Raw genomic sequence first — 20764 nt, forward strand, 5'->3', positions numbered from 1 at the left:
TGTAACTGCCTATAAGATTGCAGTCTCCCATTTTCCGTGAGTATGGGTTGTAAATACGTGACTCCTTGTTTTGTCCATCTAGTAAATATTGACCTGTTTTTATAACGAATAAGGCACAAAAGGGTGTCCTAAATGAGCAGATGACCACTGGAGGGTATCAGGGGTGACCCCCCCAGTGGTCACTGACCCTCTCCCACCCCCAACAAATGTGAATATAAATATGATTTAGCAGCCTCTATGACAAGCCTCAGATGTTAGAGCCAGGTCCCTGAAGTAGTGTAGTGGTCCAGCGCACCATGGAGTGGAAGACTCTGGTCACTATCTCCCTCTACCTGTCACATTTGTGGGGGAAAATGTGAGTCCTCCAAAACTCACCATAAACCCACTGTACCCACATATAGGTGCCCCCTTCACCCATAAGGGCTATTGTAGTGGTGTACAGTTGTGTGCAGTGGGTTTTGGGTGGGTTTTGGGTGGGTTTAGGGGGGCTCAGCCGACAAGATAAGGGAGCAACGGTGAGATGTGTACCTGGGAGCATGTTTTTGAAGTCCACTGCAGTGACACCTAGGGTGCTCCATTTATCTCCTGGGATGTCTGGGAGACCAGTCTACTAAAAACACTGACCCCTCCTACATACCAATGGTTTGATTTTCTCTGTTTTTCACTTGGACTTTTTTTTTCTTTTTTTAAATGGACTACCAAACAAAAACATCCAAAGCAGAAAACCTTGTTAGAAACAGTATTTTCAAAAACAAAAGATAGACGAATTTTCTTTTTTGAAAACAAACTTCTTTCCTATTCAGATTTTGGACGGTTTTTTTGCAAAACGTCTAAAGTTGGACTTAGATGTCATATCAAAAATGCCCCTCCACAGGACTTATTTCAAGGCACACACAGATATCACAAAATGGCCAAAAATATCCAAATTGCAATTTGACAATGGCAGAATTTAGACATCCTACACTGAAGTTTGTCCAAATAGCAAGGGGGCGTATTGTGGATGTGTTTTGGCCGGGACCATGGAGGGTCCTACATTAGAACATCCAACAGTGATAACTGAAAGGGAAGAAATTTCCAAGTCTAAAAAGGAGGATGTTTTTACTTAGACCTGTTTCAATCACATCCAAGGTACAAAAAGGTGCTCTGATTGAGCAGCTGGCCACTGGAGGGATTAAGGCACGACTCCTCATGAACCCCTCAGTGGTTCGCTGTCCCCCTCCCTCTCCCTTGAAAGAGAAACCAGAAAGGATCTATGATAGCATCAGGTATTATGGGCATTCTGAACACAACAGAAAATAGGTCCGAGGAGTAACCTAGTAGTCACGCAGTGAACTGTAAACCAGGGAACTTAGGTTTAATTCCCATTTCAGCTCTTTTTTTTCCTTTAAATTGTGAGCAACCCAGAACAGACATACCTACTGCACCTAAATATGTATCACACCTGCAAGCCTGAAAACTATTGAGGTGGTGGTGTACTGTCAGGTACAGTACGTTATTTCCTTGTCTCTGGAGGGCTCAGCATTTAAAATGAAAGAGTCGTAGGGGGGGGATATGAACCTAGGTGCCCTGGTTTACAGTCCGCTGCACTGACCATTAGGCTGCCCCTCTGCTCTGCAAGGGCATCTGAGTGGCCATTTTTGTCCCTGGATTTTGGTGTTCATTATTTGGATGGTTCAGATTGTAAAATGGCTGTTCATTTTGAATGCTCTCACATATTTTCAAACAGGAAACCCTGACGAATTTCATGTTCGAAAATGGCTACAGGATGGATGTTTGTTTTATTTATTGCATTTGTATCCCACATTTTCCCACCTATTTGCAGGCTCAATGTGGTGTTTGCAGACTTTGGTGTTTACAAATACAGAGTGATGTTGAGTCTACTACTACTACTATTTAGCATTTCTATAGCGCTACAAGGCATACGCAGCGCTGCACAAACATAAAAGAAAAAGTTCATGTGGGACAGCCACATAAAGTCGTTGAACAGTGGGAGAGTTGTGTTTTGTGTATTCTGAATTCTAGTGTTGTTGTGTTGCAGAGATCAGGCATTTGTTGGGTTGGTAGGGTATGACTTTTAAAAAAAAGTTTTTAGTGTTCTCCGGAAGTGTAGGTGGTCGTACGAGGTTTCATGGCTTTTGGTTTAATGCAGGAAAAGTTGGATGCGTAGGTTGATTTGTATTTGACTCCTCTGCAGCTTGGGTAGTGCAGGTTTAGGTACGTTCATGTTGATTCAGATGTGTTTCTCTTAGGTAGGTCGATCAAGTTTGACGCGGATGTCCTTTTGAAAATATCCCTCCACATTACACCTAAGCAGCACTGATTTTAGAAAAGGAAGGTAAACATACACTTTCCCTTCGAAAACTGCCTCTTATATGTGCAACCAGAAGCAGCAGGCCACACATTTATGCCCGTTAGACCTGTCAGTTTACAAGCATATACACTGCATTTTTTATACAGGTATACAAATATACTTTATATTAGTATACATCACAAACTCAGTTCAACTCCACCAACTGGAACACTGGCTTTATACAAGTGTAAAATCTCTCCCTACTTATAGTTTTATATGCATGCATGACATATGTGTAGAACAGGATTCTGTACAATTATTCCCCACCTGACAAAGATAAAATGTCACCATCCACTCCCAGTATCCCACCAAACACAGTGCCAGCACACAGTCATATTAAACCTTTCAATTATTATTTTTATTTTTTTTAAATTTCCGTTAAGGAAGGAACTGATGATCGCAGGTAATAGTTTGCTCCCTCGCTGTAGAACTTTTCCACCCTTCTATATCCATCTTCAGAGATTATACAGTCATGAAGAATTCCAGCAGATATTACTGGATTGCTTAGGAAGTTCTGCTCCACTTCAATGGAACAATAATTACATCTGAAGAAGGGATCTACACAGTCTGAAAGTTAATTTATATCATTATCATTCCACTAAAACTCGTTATTGGCCTAGTGTAAGAAAACAAATCCAGTTATTATGCTATAATTTATTTCTGCCATAAAGAAGATTTGAGAAATAATTTCAAACGTCTGGATATCAACTTTTCTTTATTTTATTTTAAATACAACATTTAGGGGCCCTGTTACAAAGCTGAAGTAAAAATTTGGCCTGCGGTAGAGTGGGCGTGTGAAAACTGCCTCTTCCCAAGGCCATTTTTAGTGCAGCAGTAATTGCCATTATTTTAAATGGAAATCGTAAATGGCCTGAGCTAATAAAAATACTATCGCATGGCGATTTACTGCCTGAGCCCTTACCTCCTTTCATTTACCCGGCGGTAATCGGACAGCATGTGCCGATGGCTGATTACTGCTGTGCACGCCTTCTCCCCATCCCCCGTGCTAGAAAATAGAAACATTTTCTGGTGCAGGAAATGTCGCATGGCAAACACAGAACTATCGCAGGGCACTACGGTGCACCAAGCGGTAAGTGCTGTTTTGTCGCACCTTTGTAAAACAGCCCCTTAATTTTAACTGACTCAAGGTTTACTTTCACTTGCATGGTGAACCAAGCACAGAAGCTCCGTTAAATGATCTGAACAAGTTTCTCTGCCTTGTACAATTTCATGAGAGTTACTAATGCAGAAACTGTATTCTTTTTCAGCTCAGCAATATCAGTTCTCAAGAAAACAGAAGGAATTCCTCATCTACAAAGAAACTACTTTCAAAGCTCTTGTCGCCCTTTTCACATAATTCAACAACTAAGGCTTATGAGGAAGATGGTGAGATCATTAAATGCTTTTACATGTCGGCATCTCTCAGTAACAGTGTTGGCTCACAGAACAGTTAAATGCAATCTTTGTTTTAGAAGTACTAAGACTAATAGCGTTTGTGGTAAGAAAACTGCCCGTTTTCAATTTTAACTCATTAATTTTTAACAATTCATATTAATGACAGGTCTACAAATAAATTTCCTTCCTTTCTTTTCACCAATATTCTGAAATGAATCATTCATGTTGATGTTAAAAGAAACATCATTTTGTCATCCTTGGACATAAGCATCTTTTGCGAGACTATTTGTAGACGGATCTTCCATCCAACGGCAACAGTAAGAGGCCCTTTTACCAAACTGCGGTAAAAAGTGGCTTTAGCATGTATCACATATATAGGTCATTTCCTCACACTAATGTAATTTTTTCCACATGGGTAAAATGGCCAAGTTTTCTATTCTTTTTTTTTTATAGCCACGTGCTAATTTTCTCATCTCTCTACGGGAGCACACCCAGCCAGTCGGGTTTTCAGGATTGCCATAATGAATGTATGCGAGATAGATCTGCATATAACAGACAGTTTACATAGTATATAAAGGTACTTATTTTGTACCTGGGGCAATGGAGGGTTAAGTGATTTGCCCAGAGTCACAAGGAGCTGCAATGGGAATTGAGCCCAGTTACCACTAAGCTACTCCTCCACTCCAATGCACATATCTCTCATGCATATTCACAATGGTAATCTTGAAAAATCAGCTGGCTGGGTGTGCCTCCAGGAGAGTGTTAAGAGGCACCTACAGGAGCAATCCTACTGTGGCAAATTAAACCAGCTCTACCAAAATCACACGATCACCAAAATGAATCCAGTTTTTACGTAAGTTTTCACTGCCCTGATGCAAAACATCTACCTTTGTTCTCTGTCTGATGAAATCACTGTTAAAATATTTCCCACCTTTCATCATCGGTTTTTCCCTTACTACTTTCCAGGCATCTCTAATGACTGCAATGACATTTCTATTGGAGGTGAACAGACTTCTGGTATTTATTCCATCAAACCCAATGGATCTGAAATTTTTAACGTCTACTGTGAATTCACACCAGGTAATGCAATGTCGGAAAAATGTAGATAAGAAAGGGAGGGTTATTTAGAAAGAGGCCACCTAACTTGTGCAGCTAGAGTACAGGAGTAGCCTAGATAGAGAATGACACGGGGACGAAGTTTGGTCCCGTCCCCTTGGGTTCTGTCTCCATCCCCACCCCGTCCGCGCAGGTCCTGTCCCAATCCCCATGGGCTCTGTTCTCATCTGCAGAAGCCTCAATTATGATTTTAATTTAAATCTTTTTATTAAAGTATAAAAAGGAATAATATGCTGTGCAACTATTGTGTATAAATTAGAAATAGAAAACAATAACAACAGTGAGAAGCTATAATAACCCTCCTCACCACCACCCTCTACCCTTCCAACCCAAACAATAGCTGATTTCTACTAACCCAAGTAGAGGAGTGTGGTAGCCGTGTTAGTCCACTCTTAAGGTTATCAATAGAAATCAAACAAAATAAAACATGGAAAAGAAAATAAGATGATACCTTTTTTATTGGACATAACTTAATACATTTCTTGATTAGCTTTCGAAGGTTGCCCTTCTTCCTCAGATCCACATCCATCCTGTTAGAATATCAATGATATGCTTTGATGTCCCCATACATACTTCCTACCCACCCCCCTCCTCCCACCCTGTCAGACTGTCATAGTAATGCTTGAATGTTTTCACTTATATACACTGTCAGCTAGCACATTTGCTTATTTCCGATCTGAGGAAGAAGGGCAACCTTCGAAAGCTAATCAAGAAATGTATTAAGTTATGTCCAATAAAAAAGGTATCATCTTATTTTCTTTTCCATGTTTTATTTTGTTTGATTTCTATTACTAACTCAAGGAATCCTAATCCACCCTGTTAAAATGTCTAGGGGTACAAAATACAATCCGTCCTGTATGCCCTAGAGGGGAGAAATATGCCCTATGTAACATGGTTATGATTTTTTAAATCTGTGGATGAATAAGAAGTCATCAACAATCTCAGGATTCAGTCTAGCTCTCTTGTCTTCCACAGTCCTTCCTGCAATAGAAAATGTTATCTTAGAAGATGTGCTGGTAGCAGGATGTATAGGATTCCCCCCCCCCCCCCCCCATGCAAATTTTGCTAGTTGTGGCCAGCATGTTTGCTTATTTTTTCCAAAAAATCTAAATATTGTTGCCTGCATCACTCACGCATAAATAACAGTCCAGTTCATTAACAGGCTTCAAAGTAGAAAACGAAACAGGGACAAAGTTTGTCCCCGTCCTCGTGGGCTCTGTCCTCCGTCCCCATCCCCACGTCATTCTCTAAGCCTAGTAGTTAGAGCACCAGGCTTGAAATCCAGAGGTGCCCGGTTCAAAATCCCACTGCTGTTTCTTTTGAGCTTGGGCAAGTCTCATAACTCTCCATTGTCTCAGGTACAAAATTAGTGCACCCTCCAGGGACAGAGAAAATACCCAGTCTACCTGAAAGTAACTCACCTTGAGCTACTATTGAAAAAGGTGTGAGCAAACACCAAATAAATAGTATGCGTGAAATTACACCAATTTTCAAAAGGAAATCAAATGCATACTCTCCCTTTGAATGTTACCCCAACAAACACACACCCACACTCTTCCACAATAAACCTTTTGAAACACTTTTATAATTCTGGATTTTCAAAAATATGCACATAAATCTAATCCTCGCCCCAATTCTTCACCCAGGAGCACCTCTACTCATAACAGGTAAAGGTATATGTAAAGTTCCAGAGCAGCACATAAGAATATGCTGACTCTCCATATCTTTGTCATCTGTGGTGTTGTTTTACCATTTGTTTGGGGACCCCTTCAGCACCTGCTTCCTTCACTGTTTTATGTAAAATGGCATTACACACACACTTACTTGCATAAACTTTGGCCAATTTTATAACAATTAATCCACTCAAGCTTAAGATCGTGTTAGAAAATCACAACACAACTTCACACCAGCTGTGTAATTCTAGTGTGGGACATTCACACCCTTATGTAGTCAAATTAGTCTAATTTAATGGAGAAAAAAGCTTCAGTGTCACCACCCAGCCAGCCCGACATAGTCGGCTATAAGGCGTAGGCTCGGCGTGCCATCATATAGCTTAAAAAACTCCATTCATATATTTTAAACTAATCCCCATATAGGGGTCTACTTTCGCTGTACTTATCAGCTATCCAATCTGTGTGTCTCTACTCTTTCTAAATTATTCAGACAATCTTGATACAAAATTCAGTTCTGTTAAATGAGATCAAGCAAGGGACACCATTAGAAATCACTTAGCTCATCCACACACTGTAGAGTTCTAATCATTCTGGTGTTCTCCACTCCTCAACCCGACAGGGAGCCCCCCGTTTCGCGATTGCTGAGACAGCAGCAATTCCGGGATACAGCAGATTGGATGAAAACTGTTGATATATCATTAGAGAGAATCGTTGATACAATAAGAGATACAATTTAAACCCCTGACGCAGCAATCGCAAATCCAGGGGCTCCCTGTCGGGTTGAGGAGTGGAGAACACCAGAATGATTAGAACACTATAGCGTGTGGATAAGCTAAGTGATTTCTAATGGTGTCCCTTGATTGATCTCATTTAACAGAACTGAATTTCCTTCTTTGTCTCTCAAACTCCTCTTACCTTATCCTGGCGCTACCACTCTCTCAGCCCTCTCCAACTTTGTTTCATACTCTGTCCACTAGTCTCTCACCTGGTAGACAGTGGCAGCTCCCCTCCTTTTTGGGTCAAACATCCAGTGATTGTGCCTCTCCAATTTTCCTCTTCTCTTGATTTTCATTTGATTTATTCATTTAATATATGGCATTAACACCGAAAGGCACCAAAGCAGATCACAACATTACAATAAAAAACTAAAACAATACAAAACATATCTTCCAAAAACATTAAAATCCAAAAGAATTAACTAAGACCTATGTTTACTAAGCGGCGCTATGGGCGTTAGTGTTTTTAATGCACGTAAATGGTTTACACATGTTAAACGCCAATGTGCCCGTAGAAATATATAGGCGTATTAGCGTTTAATGTGCCTTAAATTTACAGGCACATTAAAAACACTAACGCACCTTAGCAAACATACCCCTATATAATTACATTACAGATATTTAGGTCATTTTATTCACATGATACTAAATCTCTAAGCTGCAAATAGTTTAGTTATACGGGCTGATGACACCGCTTCCAGCTCCTCCTCCTGACCACTATGGGCACTGACACCTTTACTGGCTTCTGCTCCCTTCAGACAAGGTTGTCCTCCCTTCAATTCCACCCCATCATCTCTTCAGCTACATGGCCACTGAGGCATAGCATCAGGCTTTGCCTCCCCAAACCTATTACACTAGATACCTCTATCTACTGTACACAAGCAGAAATGCTTCTAGCTGAAGCTAGTCAACATTTTTGTGCTCAGTGCCTTGGACAACACTCACATGTGATCGATATAACTTGTTTGTCCGTGGAGAATTAGCACAATACAACTAGCTAATCAACCTGAAGTGCTAGCAAATATTTCAAATTTGATCTTCTTCTGTGTTATCATATGTCCAATACATGTACTTAGTATCAGTAAAGGAGTAAATACAATACGGTATATTTTCTGTTCAGGCTATTTCTAATGAAAAATTCATTCACAAGCATTGTACATCATATTAGTATGTATTATTTCTTTCATAGCATGGCTTCAAAGAAATTAAAAAGCCTATGTTTATCTAATTGTCTGCCAATAAATCGCCATTTTCCTATAAACTCATGTTTTTCCTCTCTCAATTTTTCAGAAAGAGCATGGACTGTAATTCAGAGAAGAATCGATGGATGTCTAGATTTTAACCAGACCTGGGACAGCTATGTAAATGGATTTGGTGACCCCAATGGTAAAAAAAATTATGCTTTTAAAGACATTAATTTTAGCATAAAAATTTCTGTTTACCTCACCATGTAGCCAACAAAAATCATAGGAGCCAACTTTTCAAAATCATTGGGGGTGCTAAGCTCAATGGAAATGACCCCTCCCTGGTCACATACAAGGAATGTTCTCAATATTAGGGGTGCTCAAGCACCCACATCACCCACAGAGTCGGCTTCTATGACAAAAGTCACGTGTGTTCAATGACTCGTTTCAGAAATTAGAAAGCCAGATTGCCCCTTTGAAAACTGACCAAGCTAAATAGCTAAATGTAACAGCTCAGAAAGTGAAGGATCAGGGGAGGGCAGGTGGAGCAGTCACTTATTACTAATTTTCAGCACTAGGGGGATAATTCTGTAACAGGGCCTCTATTTTGGTATAGGCATCTACTTTTCTTTACAGAATATTAGTACAAGTGGCAGAGAATGCACGTACCCTACACCAGTCCTCTGGCTAGTGTAAATGGCCTATACCTAGATGTATTAATGAACATGCATACATTATAATAGGAGGCTGACCAAAACTGCTTTTCCCCGGTTTCAGCCAAAACCCAAATTGCCACCGAAACTGTCTGAAAGCTTTCAGCAAAAACTGAAACTGCAGTCCAAAATCACCTGGTTTCAACCAAAGCCAAAACTGAAACCTCAAATTTAGTTGTGTAAATGTACAACCAGTGAAGGCTGCTGGGGATTGTCAGAGCTTGTAAATCTGCATTCCTCTGCTAATATCCACAGTAGTAGTAGTAGTATCCAAGCCAGGCAAAATAGCCCTCACACATATGGACCACAGCTAATGAAAACAAAATAAAAATCATGGTGTTTTTACAGTGGCTGAATTTGTGACACACTCAGAGTGACAGCTGAAGTCATTAATTCCACAGACAGTTTAATTCCTAAGGAGCTTATTACCCAAAATTTCTGGACTTAAATCCCTGCTAAAGTTTTGTATCAAAAGCATTTATTTGAAGTATTTTATTTACCATAAATTATTGTGCAAGATCAATATTGAAGGAAAATAAATAAATACGAGTAGGCCCCCCCCCCCCCCCGCCTCAAACTACCTTACAATCTCTGGTAGTCTAGCGGTGTAGTCAGGGCAGTAGCGATGCCCTAGTCGTGGCAGTCCTTTTGAGAGCAGAGCCAGAAGGGGCAGGAGTAACTGGGCACTGTACCTGTCCATATTACACCCTAGACCACCAGGGATTGTAAGATTGACCCGGGGGAGGGGCATAAGGGTAGAATGGGGGAAGCACTCAGGGGGTCTGGGAGGATGGCAGGGAAGGAGACAAACGGGACAAAGCACAAATTTTTAGTTTCCGCTGAAAACACACGGTCATTTTTGTCCAAAATTGAAAACATGGTCAAAAATTAAAATACCCTTTCGGTCGAAGCTGAAACTGGGCAGAAAGAGGATTTTGGGCCGTTTTTGGCGATGTAACTGAAACAAACTCAGCTGGCCTCTAAATTATAGTATCCCATAATTCACATGTGCCCATATGCATTTCCATTGGCTAACTACACACCATCAAAGCACGGTGTTTACTTTTCTGCTAGTTGATATTCTACATGAGGTTATTTACATGTTTATACATGTTCTTGATGCCTAAAATCATTTACCCACAATCTACAGCATACAAGACGTCCCTAAATTTAAGTGGTCAAACTTTGTACAGCTGTAAGGATCCTCAACTACAATGCCTTGTACACATTTTGTCACATTCTGCTCTCAAAAAAATACACTTCAAAATGCACTAAAGTAGAAGGTTGCTTCACTGATCTACTCAACATCCTCTTCACTTTCAACATGAAAGAATAACAACAGTAATCAAAACTAATTTAAGAGTAAGAAACCAAAAATATTTGATTGCTACATTTTCAAACCCAAAGACCAAAAAACTACCTTAACAAAGGCCAAAATAAGTTAAATAGAGCCCACCTGTGTCAATTATCAGTTGAGCTGACTGTCAATACTCCTGGATTAAGAATCAAGCTTTATGAGTTGTATGATGTGAATTTGAAGCAAGGTCTAAACATGATAAATAAACAGTTGTCAAAAGAACTCCAGGATAAAGTTATGCAATGGTACAGATTAAGACGGCTGCAAAGAATTTTATTGTGTTTGGATATCCTTCAAGGCACTGTCAGATCCATCACTTATAAAGCGGATAGTTTATCACCACTAACACTGTACCTCTAAAGTCAGCAGCTGGAGGTTAAGAAAACTTCATGTGCAAGGTCACTAAGGCCCAACTTTATTTTAAAAACCACATAGGTCTCCAATTGAGAAGGGTGAAAAAATACTGACTGTTCAATAATTTCAAGCAGTGGCGTAGCTATGTGGGGCCACGGGGGCCTGGGCCCCCCCCCCAAATTTCCTCTGGGCGCCTAGTTTTGCTGGTGGGGGTCCAGCACCATTGCGTTGCCTGCCCTGCTCTGTCTTCCCCTCCTAAAAGAAGCAGGACGAGAGAGGAAGACAGAGCAGGGCAGGCAACACGGTGGTGGCGGCACCAGAGATCGGCGCTGGAGAACGCTTCAGCTGGCGGGGGTTGTGGACACCCGCCAGCCAAGGTATTTGCTGCGGCAGTGGGTGGCAGAACAAAATGTGTCCCCCCCCCCCCCAACTTGGGCTCTGGCCCCCTCCCACCACGAAGTGTGGCTACGCCCCTGATTTCAAGATCATTCAAACAAACATGGCCTGTATGGAAGGGTGGGAAGAAGGAAGGCATTGCTGTAGAAACACTTATGGGACACCGCCGGTGGTTTTTGTGCTCTGATGAGACCAATGTGGAACTTTTTGATATCAATGTTAACCAATAGGTGTGGCATAAAACAAACACAAAACATCATCGTGCTAAAATCATTTCTACAGTGAGGTCTGGTGGAGGCAGCACTATGTTGTGGGGATGCACTGCAGCAGCAGAGTCAGGGAGGCTTGTGAAAGGTACAGAAAAGTTGGATGGTGCAGAGCTAACCTGTTCCAGTCTGGCACTGACCTGAGCCTGGGAAAGAAGATTCACCTTTCAGCAGAACAATGAGTAGCTCAGCAAGAACAAACTGAATGCTCTTGAGTGGCCCAGTCAATGTCTGGACCTGAATCCAACAGAAAATCTGCAGTAAGACTTGAAGACTGAGCTCCACAGTTGATTCCCAGCCAACCTGAGAGAGCTGGAGCTATTCTCCCAAGATGAACTATGTCTACGCAATCTCACTGTGCAGAGTAGGTAGATACTTGACTTGAAAATTATTTGGTCAAAGGGTGTGAAGACTAATGCATCCAAAAATTCTATTAGCACTCTTTAGAACAGTAAAACAAACTCATACTTTTAATGCACTTTGAATTCTATTTTTTAGTTGTCAGAATGTGAAGACTTCTTTAGTTGGCAATCTTTGGTACTCAGCGCTAGCTGAAAAACGGCACCTAATTTATTGCTAAATTCCATTTTACCTAACACATGAAACACATTTAGTACATGAAAGGTGTACGCATAAAAATATAACAAACGTTAACAACAAGAAAATGAAGTACAATGAATGCTCAATTTCACTAAAACCTAGCATACACACAGGGGAGGGGGAAGCACGGCAGGCAGCACATCGGTGAATATCGCTGCAGGAAAGCTTCTGCTGGCGGGACTTGGGGACCCTTGCCAGCTCACGGATGTAGGGTTGCAGCAGGGAGGTCAGGCAAAATGCCCCCCCCCCCCCCAAACAATTGAGGTTTGGCAACGCCTGTGGTTTGACACAGCTGGGGCAGATAGGGTTGTGATGGGAAGAGCACCATGGCTAAGATAAGCTTTGTTTCTTCTTTTTTGTGTGTGGCAAATGAGGCAACAGGTTACTGTGTGTAGCTCAAAAATATTTTGTTGTATAACACTACTCTAACTACATTCAGCCATCTAGAAGGGCTGTAGGCCCAATCAGAACCCTAACAGCCTTTAGTGCAGAAAGAACATACAAGAGAGTACACACCCCAAATGCAGAGGAAAACTGTCATTATTATTATTGCAAGGGATCTTTGCTGTACAGGTTTGTCTTAGGAAAAACAAAAAAGGCACAAATCTGCTTACTGAGTAATATAAACAAACAGAAAAACAGAAACAGATAGAAAAGTTAATTAGAACAATACCCGACGTGGCCACGTTTCGCCCTCAGACTGCGTCAGGGGTAAAACTATAAAAACATATAAACAAAACAAACATAAAGCCATACATATATGCAATGCAAACCAATCAAAAAATGAATATAATCAGATATAAATCAATAAATGGTTTTAAATCACATGTACATTAAAATATCTTTAATAAATGGAATAAAATATCAACATATAAAAATGAGTCAATAATCTAGAACAGTGAGATCTACACAAAACAATTATGCACTAATTTTTAAACCAACATTAAACTAATAAAATCAATACTGACAAATATAAAAATGAGAATCCAATGTAATAAGACAATAAAATCTTTAAATAGCTTTTTTACTAAGTGTGATCAGACAAATATGATCAAAACATATAGAGGAGAGGTGGAGATAAGAAAATGTAATCATTTTGTTCAATATACATACCTAAAAAGAGGGTCATTTAGCAGGTCAAGGGTCACCAACCATTGCATATGCTAATCTTTTAATTAAAAAAACAAATATATTATCTCATTATTAGTTTAATGTTGGTTTAAAAATTAGTACATAATTTTTGTGTGTAGATCTTACTGTTCTAGACTCATTTTTATATGTTGATATTTTATTCCATTTATTGAAGATATTTTAATGTACATGTGATTTATATCTGATTATATTCATTTTTTGAGTGGTTTGCATTGCATATTTATATGTATGGCTTTATGTTTATATGTTTTTATAGTTTTACCCCTGATGCAGCCTGAGGGCGAAACGTGGCCACGTCAGGTTTGTCTTAGGACTTTTAAGATCTGTTTTTAAGAGCATGTTTTTAAATATGTGAGCTAACACAGTGCTCAACTGACTTATTTTATTTAGCTTAAAACAGGTTGACAAATTTTAAGAAAATCTGCTCCAGATCACAAGTGATAAGGTTGTGCGAGCGCTAGTTGATGTCAAGGGTTGTTCTGGATAATTTCCGAGAGCTATTCTTGTCTCCTGGGAGTTAGAAAAACTTAGGAGTCACTTACTAAGACCTCTCTCTCTCAATGCTCTCACCACAAACCCCGGTCTACCGCATCAACTTTAGAGTCTGATTTACTTTTTCCCTATTAGATCTCTATGGGAAAAGAAATCAAATCTTTAACACATCACAGAACAGTGATGGCATAACAACCAGTGTTCTCACTCCCCCTGCCGCCATGCTGGTGGCTCCTGACAGCTCTGCCTGAGATGACTGCCTTTTTGCTTCATGTATCATCAAGGCCCAGGTCCTCAGCAGTCTCTCCTTGTGTTCCAGCCCTCACCCAGTCTCTACCTCTCGTTTCCATGCATCCTGCCCACACTAAGTCTTTCTTTCTCCCTCTCTCTCTCTCCCCTAAGCATTGCCAAACCCCAATCCACCTAACAAGTTAGTCATCCTTCAGAGACCAACAAATTCAGGGGCATGAAATGCCAGGAGCCAAGGTTCAATTTTTGTATGTCACTGTGGTCTGGTGACTGAGATTTGGCAAAGGCACTGACTTATAGACACCACATAAATGTAAGAACAGAAATCAAGGATGGATATTATACAGCAGTAATTACCCTAGGACTGATACATCTTATAATATGGCAGTTTTATTCTAAATATACTCTGTGGGGGGGAAAAAAAATCAATTTTGTACCATTTTCTCAAAACCTTCAAATTAGTCATTTGGGAGCTTGTCTTCCAATCATCATTAGCCAATCACATGTACTTGGCATTTGGACTGAGTACACCCATATTTATTAATTGTTAATCATCTACTCTGCCCAACAGGCACATGCAGAGAGCCAATCAATGCACAGTACAGTATCTGAAACAAATCAGTTATCAAAGAAAGTCTATGTTTTCTTGTGTTCACAATTACTCAAGACAGATTTCTGAGGATTTTTTTTAAACAAAATTCCCAATAGTATCCAAGGTCAACAAGTGAGTGGTATGTGATGTCTTTTCGCTAGGGTAATACATTTATGACTAGCTTTCAAAAGCTAAATGCAAAACAAGTATATAAAACACTGTTTGAAATCATACAACCTTTCACTCATCTTTGATTTTATCTCATTTTATTTCATGTATTAGTTTTCTTACCCTCCTTTTATAAAAGCATCCATAATGGGATAGAAAATGATCAATTACAATACAAATCACAATAAAATACTAGACATACTGACTTAAACCCCCAAATACACCCTCCCAAACCACCCCAAATGCCCAATGACTTCTCCTGTTCCCTTGTATCCCAACAAGGGGATAGCTCACTCCCACTCCACTCTCCATGAAAATAATGATTAAATATTTTGACACCCACCAGACAGGACTTAAAGATCTGGGTTTTCTAGCCCATTATAAAGCATAAAATTGTATTGCTCTGTAAATTGTATTGCTCTGTCACCTTCCTGCCTCCCTGACTCTCACCTATCTACCCCCATCCTGTTAGACTGTCACTGAAATGCTTTGATGTTTCACTTATATATACTGTCATCTACCAACATTTGCTTATTTCCGATCTGACAAAGAAGGTAAAATTATGTATAATCATACCTGATAATTTTCTTTCCATTAATCATAGCTGATCAATCCATAGACTGGTGGGTTGTGTCCATCTACCAGCAGGTGGAGATAGAGAGCAAACTTTTGCCTCCCTATATGTGGTCATGTGCTGCCGGAAACTCCTCAGTATGTCGATATCAAAGCTCCATCCGCAGGACTCAGCACTTAGAGAATTACACCCACGAAGGGACACTCTGCCCAGCTCACCACCGCCGAAACGGGGGAGGGGAATTAACCCAGCTCATCCCCACACAAGTGGGGGAGGGGAATCCGTCCAGCTCATCCCCGCGGAGCGGGGGAGGGACACCACACCCGCCGATGCGGGGGGATCTGGCTTATCCTGCAACCGCAACCGCGGGAGGAGCTGACTGACCCTAACACCGCCGAAGCGGGAGGGGTACAAAGCTGCCCTACAGCCGCACGAAGCGGGAGGGAGTGCCGGCAGAATTTATGTCTCAATCCAGCCCCGTAAAACGGAGGGGAGAGGAATGCAGCAGCTCACTGTAACACAAACTCGTCTCAACTCTTAAAGAATCCAAGTGAAAGAACTTGAACACGAAGTCTTTCTGAAATAACTGAAGACTAAACTTGAACCTGAAATGCAACCAGAATAAAAACAGAACAGATATCTGGGAGGGGCTATGGATTGATCAGCTATGATTAATGGAAAGAAAATTATCAGGTATGATTATACATAATTTTACCTTCCATATCATCAATATGGAATCAATCCTGATCAATCCATAGACTGGTGGGATGTACCGAAGCAGTACTCACCCAGGGCGGGACATTGAAATCCCTGACCTCAACACTGAAGCTCCAAACCGGGCCTCCGCCCGTGCAGCCACAGTCAAACGGTAATGCTTGGAGAATGTATGAGCCGAAGCCCAAGTTGCCGCCTTGCATATCTCTTCCAAGGAGACGGATCCGGCCTCTGCCATCGAGGCCGCCTGAGCTCTCGTGGAGTGAGCCTTCAGCTGGATAGGCGGCACCTTCCCCGCGGCCACATAAGCCGCTGCAATGGCTTCCTTGACCCATCTTGCCACTGTAGGCTTAGCAGCCTGCAGACCCTTACGAGGACCTGCAAACAGGACAAACAGATGATCCGATTTCCGGAAATCATTGGTCACTTCCAAGTATCTGAAGATGACTCGTCTCACATCCAGATATTTAAGAGCAGAGTACTCCTCTGGGTAGTCCTCCCTACGAAAGGAAGGGAGACAGAGCTGCTGATTCACATGGAAGCGAGAAACAATCTTGGGCAGGAAGGAAGGCACTGTGCGAATAGTCACTCCTGCCTCAGTGAACTGCAGAAAAGGCTCTCGACATGAGAGCGCCTGGAGCTCGGAAACTCTTCTGGCTGAAGTGATAGCCACCAAAAAGACTGCTTTCAACGTCAGGTCTTTCAGAGATGCCCTCGACAAGGGTTCAAAAGGCGGCTTCTGCAATGCTCTTAGCACCAGGATGAGATTCCACGCAGGCACCACTGAGTGCAGAGGAGGGCGCAGGTGATTAACTCCCTTGAGAAAGCGCACCACATCTGGCTGCGAAGCCAGGGAAGCACCCTTCAGGCGGCCCCTGAAGCAAGCCAGAGCTGCTACCTGGACTTTAAGGGAACTGAGCGACAGGCCTTTCTCCAGACCTTCTTGCAGGAACGCCAACACTGAAGAAATTGGAGCAGTGAAGGGAGAAAGTGAGCCTGCTTCACACCATGCTGCAAAGATACGCCAAACCCTGGCGTAAGCAGTAGAAGTAGAGCGTTTCCTCGCTCTCAGCATAGTGGCGATGACCTTGTCTGAGAAGCCCTTCTTCCTCAGACGCTGCCGCTCAATAGCCAGGCCGTAAGACCAAAGGGAGAGGGATCCTCCATCACCACGGGACCCTGATGTAACCGGCCCTGCTCCACTGACAGCCGCAGAGGATCGTCGACTGAGAGCCTGATCAAGTCCGCATACCAGGGACGTCTGGGCCAATCCGGACCCACCAGGATTACCCTGCCGGGATGCTTTGCCACCCGGTCTAGCACCCTGCCCAACATGGGCCAGGGCGGGAACACATAGAGGAGCTCTTGTGTCGGCCACTGTTGGAGAAGAGCATCTACTCCCAGGGATCGAGGGTCCCGTCCTCTGCTGAAAAAGCGCGGCACTTGGCAATTGGCCGATGACGCCATCAGATCTAGGCTCGGCTGGCCCCAGCGCTTCGTGATGTCCAAGAACGCCTGAGCAGATAGTTGCCACTCTCCGGGCTCCAAGGTATGGCGACTGAGAAAGTCCGCCTTGACATTCATGACTCCGGCAATGTGGGCCGCTGAAAGCTGCTCCAGGTTCGCTTCCGCCCACTGGCAAAGACTCATAGCCTCCTTGGCTAGAGGGGCGCTCTTGGTACCTCCCTGGCGGTTGATATAGGCCACAGCCGTGGCATTGTCCGACAGGACCCGTACAGGCTACAACACCAGTACCGGGATGAACTCCAATAACACCAACCGAATGGCTCTGAGTTCCAGGAGGTTGATAGACCACTTGCCTCTGCAGGAGACTAGAGCCCCTGCGCTGTCCTTCCCAAGCAGTGGGCTCCCCAGCCCATCAAAGAGGCGTCTGTCGTGACGACAATCCACTCCGGGGTCACCAGAGGCAATCCTGCAGACAACTTGTCTGTCTGCGTCCACCAGCTCAGCGCCTTGCGCACTGCTGGGTCCACGGGAAGGCGCACAGCATAATCCTCCGACATCGGAGTCCAGCGCAGCAGCAGAGATAGCTGTAGTGGTCTCATATGAGCCCTGGCCCAGGGCACTACTTCCATCGTGGCCGTCATAGAGCCCAACAGCTGCACGTAGTCCCAAGCCCGAATAGGAGAGGCTACTAGGAACTAGTCCACCTGAGCCTGAAGCTTGACAATCCGATTGTCTGGCAGGAACACTCTGCCCACTTGGGTGTCGAATCGAACTCCCAGATACTCCAGGGACTGAGTCGGGCGCAGCTGGCTCTTCTTCCAGTTGATGATCCATCCCAGGGAGCTCACAAGAGCAACTACCCGGTCCATAGCTTTGCCGCACTCTGCATAAGAGGGGGCTCGGATCAACCAGTCGTCCAGATAAGGATGGACTTGTACTCCTTCCTTTAGCAGGAAGGCCGCTATGACCCCCATTACTTTGGAAAAGGTCCGCGGAGCAGTAGCCAACCCGAAAGGGAGGGCTCTGAACTGGAAGTGTCGTCTCAGGACTGAAAAACGCAGAAAGCGTTGGAGAGGAGGCCAGATGGGAATATGCAGGTACGCTTCCTTGATGTCCAAGGAAGCCAAGAACTCTCCTGCCTTCACTGCCGCTATAACAGAGCGGAGAGTCTCCATGCGAAAGTGCCTCACTTTCCAGGCCCGATTGACCCCTTTGAGGTCGAGGATAGGCCGGACAGAACCTCCTTTCTTTGGAACCACAAAGTAAATGGAGTAACGTCCCTTGCCAATCTGATTTTTTGGCACCGGAACGACCGCACCCAGGCGGATCAGGTTGTCCAAGGTCTGCTGCACTGCCACAGCTTGACCGGAGACTTGCAGGGAGAGAGTACAAACCCGTCTCTTAAGGGTTGGCAGAACTCTAGCTTGTAGCCGTCTCTGATGACTTCCAGCACCCACGCGTCTGAAGTTATAGTGGTCCACTCGCCCAGAAACGAGGACAGCCGTCCTCCAATCTGCACTGGGGCGTGGACCAAGGCCCCGTCATTGGGTACGAGACCCTGGGGGAGGACCGGAGGGAGCACCTCCGGGACGGCGGTCTCTGCGAAAGGAATGCTGCTTGGGGGAGAAATTCCTCTTGAAGGAAGAGGGGGCAGAGGAACCCGACTTGCCCGGGCGGTACCGACGGGCTTCCAGCAACCGTCCTCTGGAGGTACCGGGACGAGTACTAGCCCGAGCCCTGACCTCTGGTAATTTCTTGCCCTTAGACGTGCCGAGATCGGACACGATTTTGTCCAGCTCGACCCCAAAGAGCAGCTTGCCTTTAAAAGGCAATCTAGCCAGGCGGGATTTAGAGGCGTGGTCAGCAGACCAATGTTTCAGCCAAAGCCACCGCCGCGCAGAGACTGTCTGAGCCATGCCTTTAGCTGAGGCTCTCAAGACATCATACAGCAAGTCTGCCAAATAGGCTAAGCCCGATTCCAGGGCCGGCCAATCAGCCCTCAAGGAAAGATCCGAGGGGGAAGCCCGCTGCACCATAGTCAGGCACGCCCTGGCCACATAGGAGCCGCAAACTGAGGCCTGCAAACTTAAAGCAGCTGCCTCAAAGGACGACCTTAAGGCCGCCTCCAATCTTCTGTCTGAGGAGTTTCCGGCAGCACATGACCACATATAGGGAGGCAAAAGTTTGCTCTCTATCTCCACCTGCTGGTAGATGGACACAACCCACCAGTCTATGGATTGATCAGCTTGATGATATGGAAGGGCAAGCTTCGAAAGCTAATCAACAAATTTATTAAGTTATGTCCAATAAAAAAGGTATCATCTTATTTTCTTTTCCATGTTTTATGTTGTTTTATTTCTATTGATTACCATGAAAATAATGAATCTCAGTCATTAACTGAATAAGAATCCATACATTAAGCAACTAGATCCATGAAACAAGATTCTTAATTAAATCTACACAACCAACTTTTTGCAGGTGAATTCTGGTTAGGACTGGAAAGACTTTCTGCTATTACTCAGCAAGCGGACTACATAATGCAGATTGAACTAGAAGACTGGAGAGCTAACAAGCGGTACATCGAGTACACATTTTCCCTCGGGAATAGAGAGACAGACTACTCACTCTACCTTTCACAGACCTCGGGGAACATTCCTAATGCCATGGGCAAACAGAAAGAAATCAGGTTTGCTACAAAGGATCACAACACTGCAGACAGAGATGCACAATGCTCAGAAAGTTATTCAGGTACCAGTATCAATTTTTAACCTCTGTTGAATTAAAAATGGAATTTTGGACTAACATTCTAGGCTGACAAGTTTTATGCATCTAACCATCTAACACCATCGTAGTCGACTTAGGGGCCAAGAAATTAAGAGGGGGGGGGTCTCTACAGGTAAAATGAAGTCCCTTTAAAAAATTGTCACACGTGCTTCAAAAGGAAAAATGTGCGCAATGTTGACAGCACACATACTGATTTCTGAGGGGAAAAGAAATGAGACTAGGGATGAGGATAAGGTCAGTGCAGCTGAAATATATGCCAAAATTTAATTTGAAATGTGAGCACAGTCTTTACCCTGCATAATTTGCTTCTGAATATTTTACAAGGAACTCCTTGAGAAGTGACTGATTTGCCAGCCTGTGGGTCTACTGTAACTTTGGGCCTGTACAGTCCA

At 43.2% G+C, this 20764-nt stretch overlaps 2 protein-coding genes across 10 annotated transcripts in view; one reads left to right on the forward strand and one right to left on the reverse strand.

The window, feature by feature from the left end:
- Positions 1–20764, reverse strand: part of DOCK7 (dedicator of cytokinesis 7) — a 279528-nt gene that overhangs the window by 158275 nt on the left and 100489 nt on the right. The window lies entirely within an intron of this gene.
- Positions 1–20764, forward strand: part of ANGPTL3 (angiopoietin like 3) — a 28406-nt gene that overhangs the window by 5569 nt on the left and 2073 nt on the right. The window contains exons 3-6 of the mRNA XM_030206646.1: positions 3619–3736; positions 4712–4825; positions 8601–8696; positions 20067–20336. Of these exons, the coding sequence (XP_030062506.1) occupies positions 3619–3736; positions 4712–4825; positions 8601–8696; positions 20067–20336 (598 nt within the window). The remainder of the gene's footprint in view (positions 1–3618; positions 3737–4711; positions 4826–8600; positions 8697–20066; positions 20337–20764) is intronic.

The sequence above is a fragment of the Microcaecilia unicolor genome, chromosome 6 (assembly GCF_901765095.1).
Source record: "Microcaecilia unicolor chromosome 6, aMicUni1.1, whole genome shotgun sequence".
Taxonomy (NCBI): domain Eukaryota; kingdom Metazoa; phylum Chordata; class Amphibia; order Gymnophiona; family Siphonopidae; genus Microcaecilia; species Microcaecilia unicolor.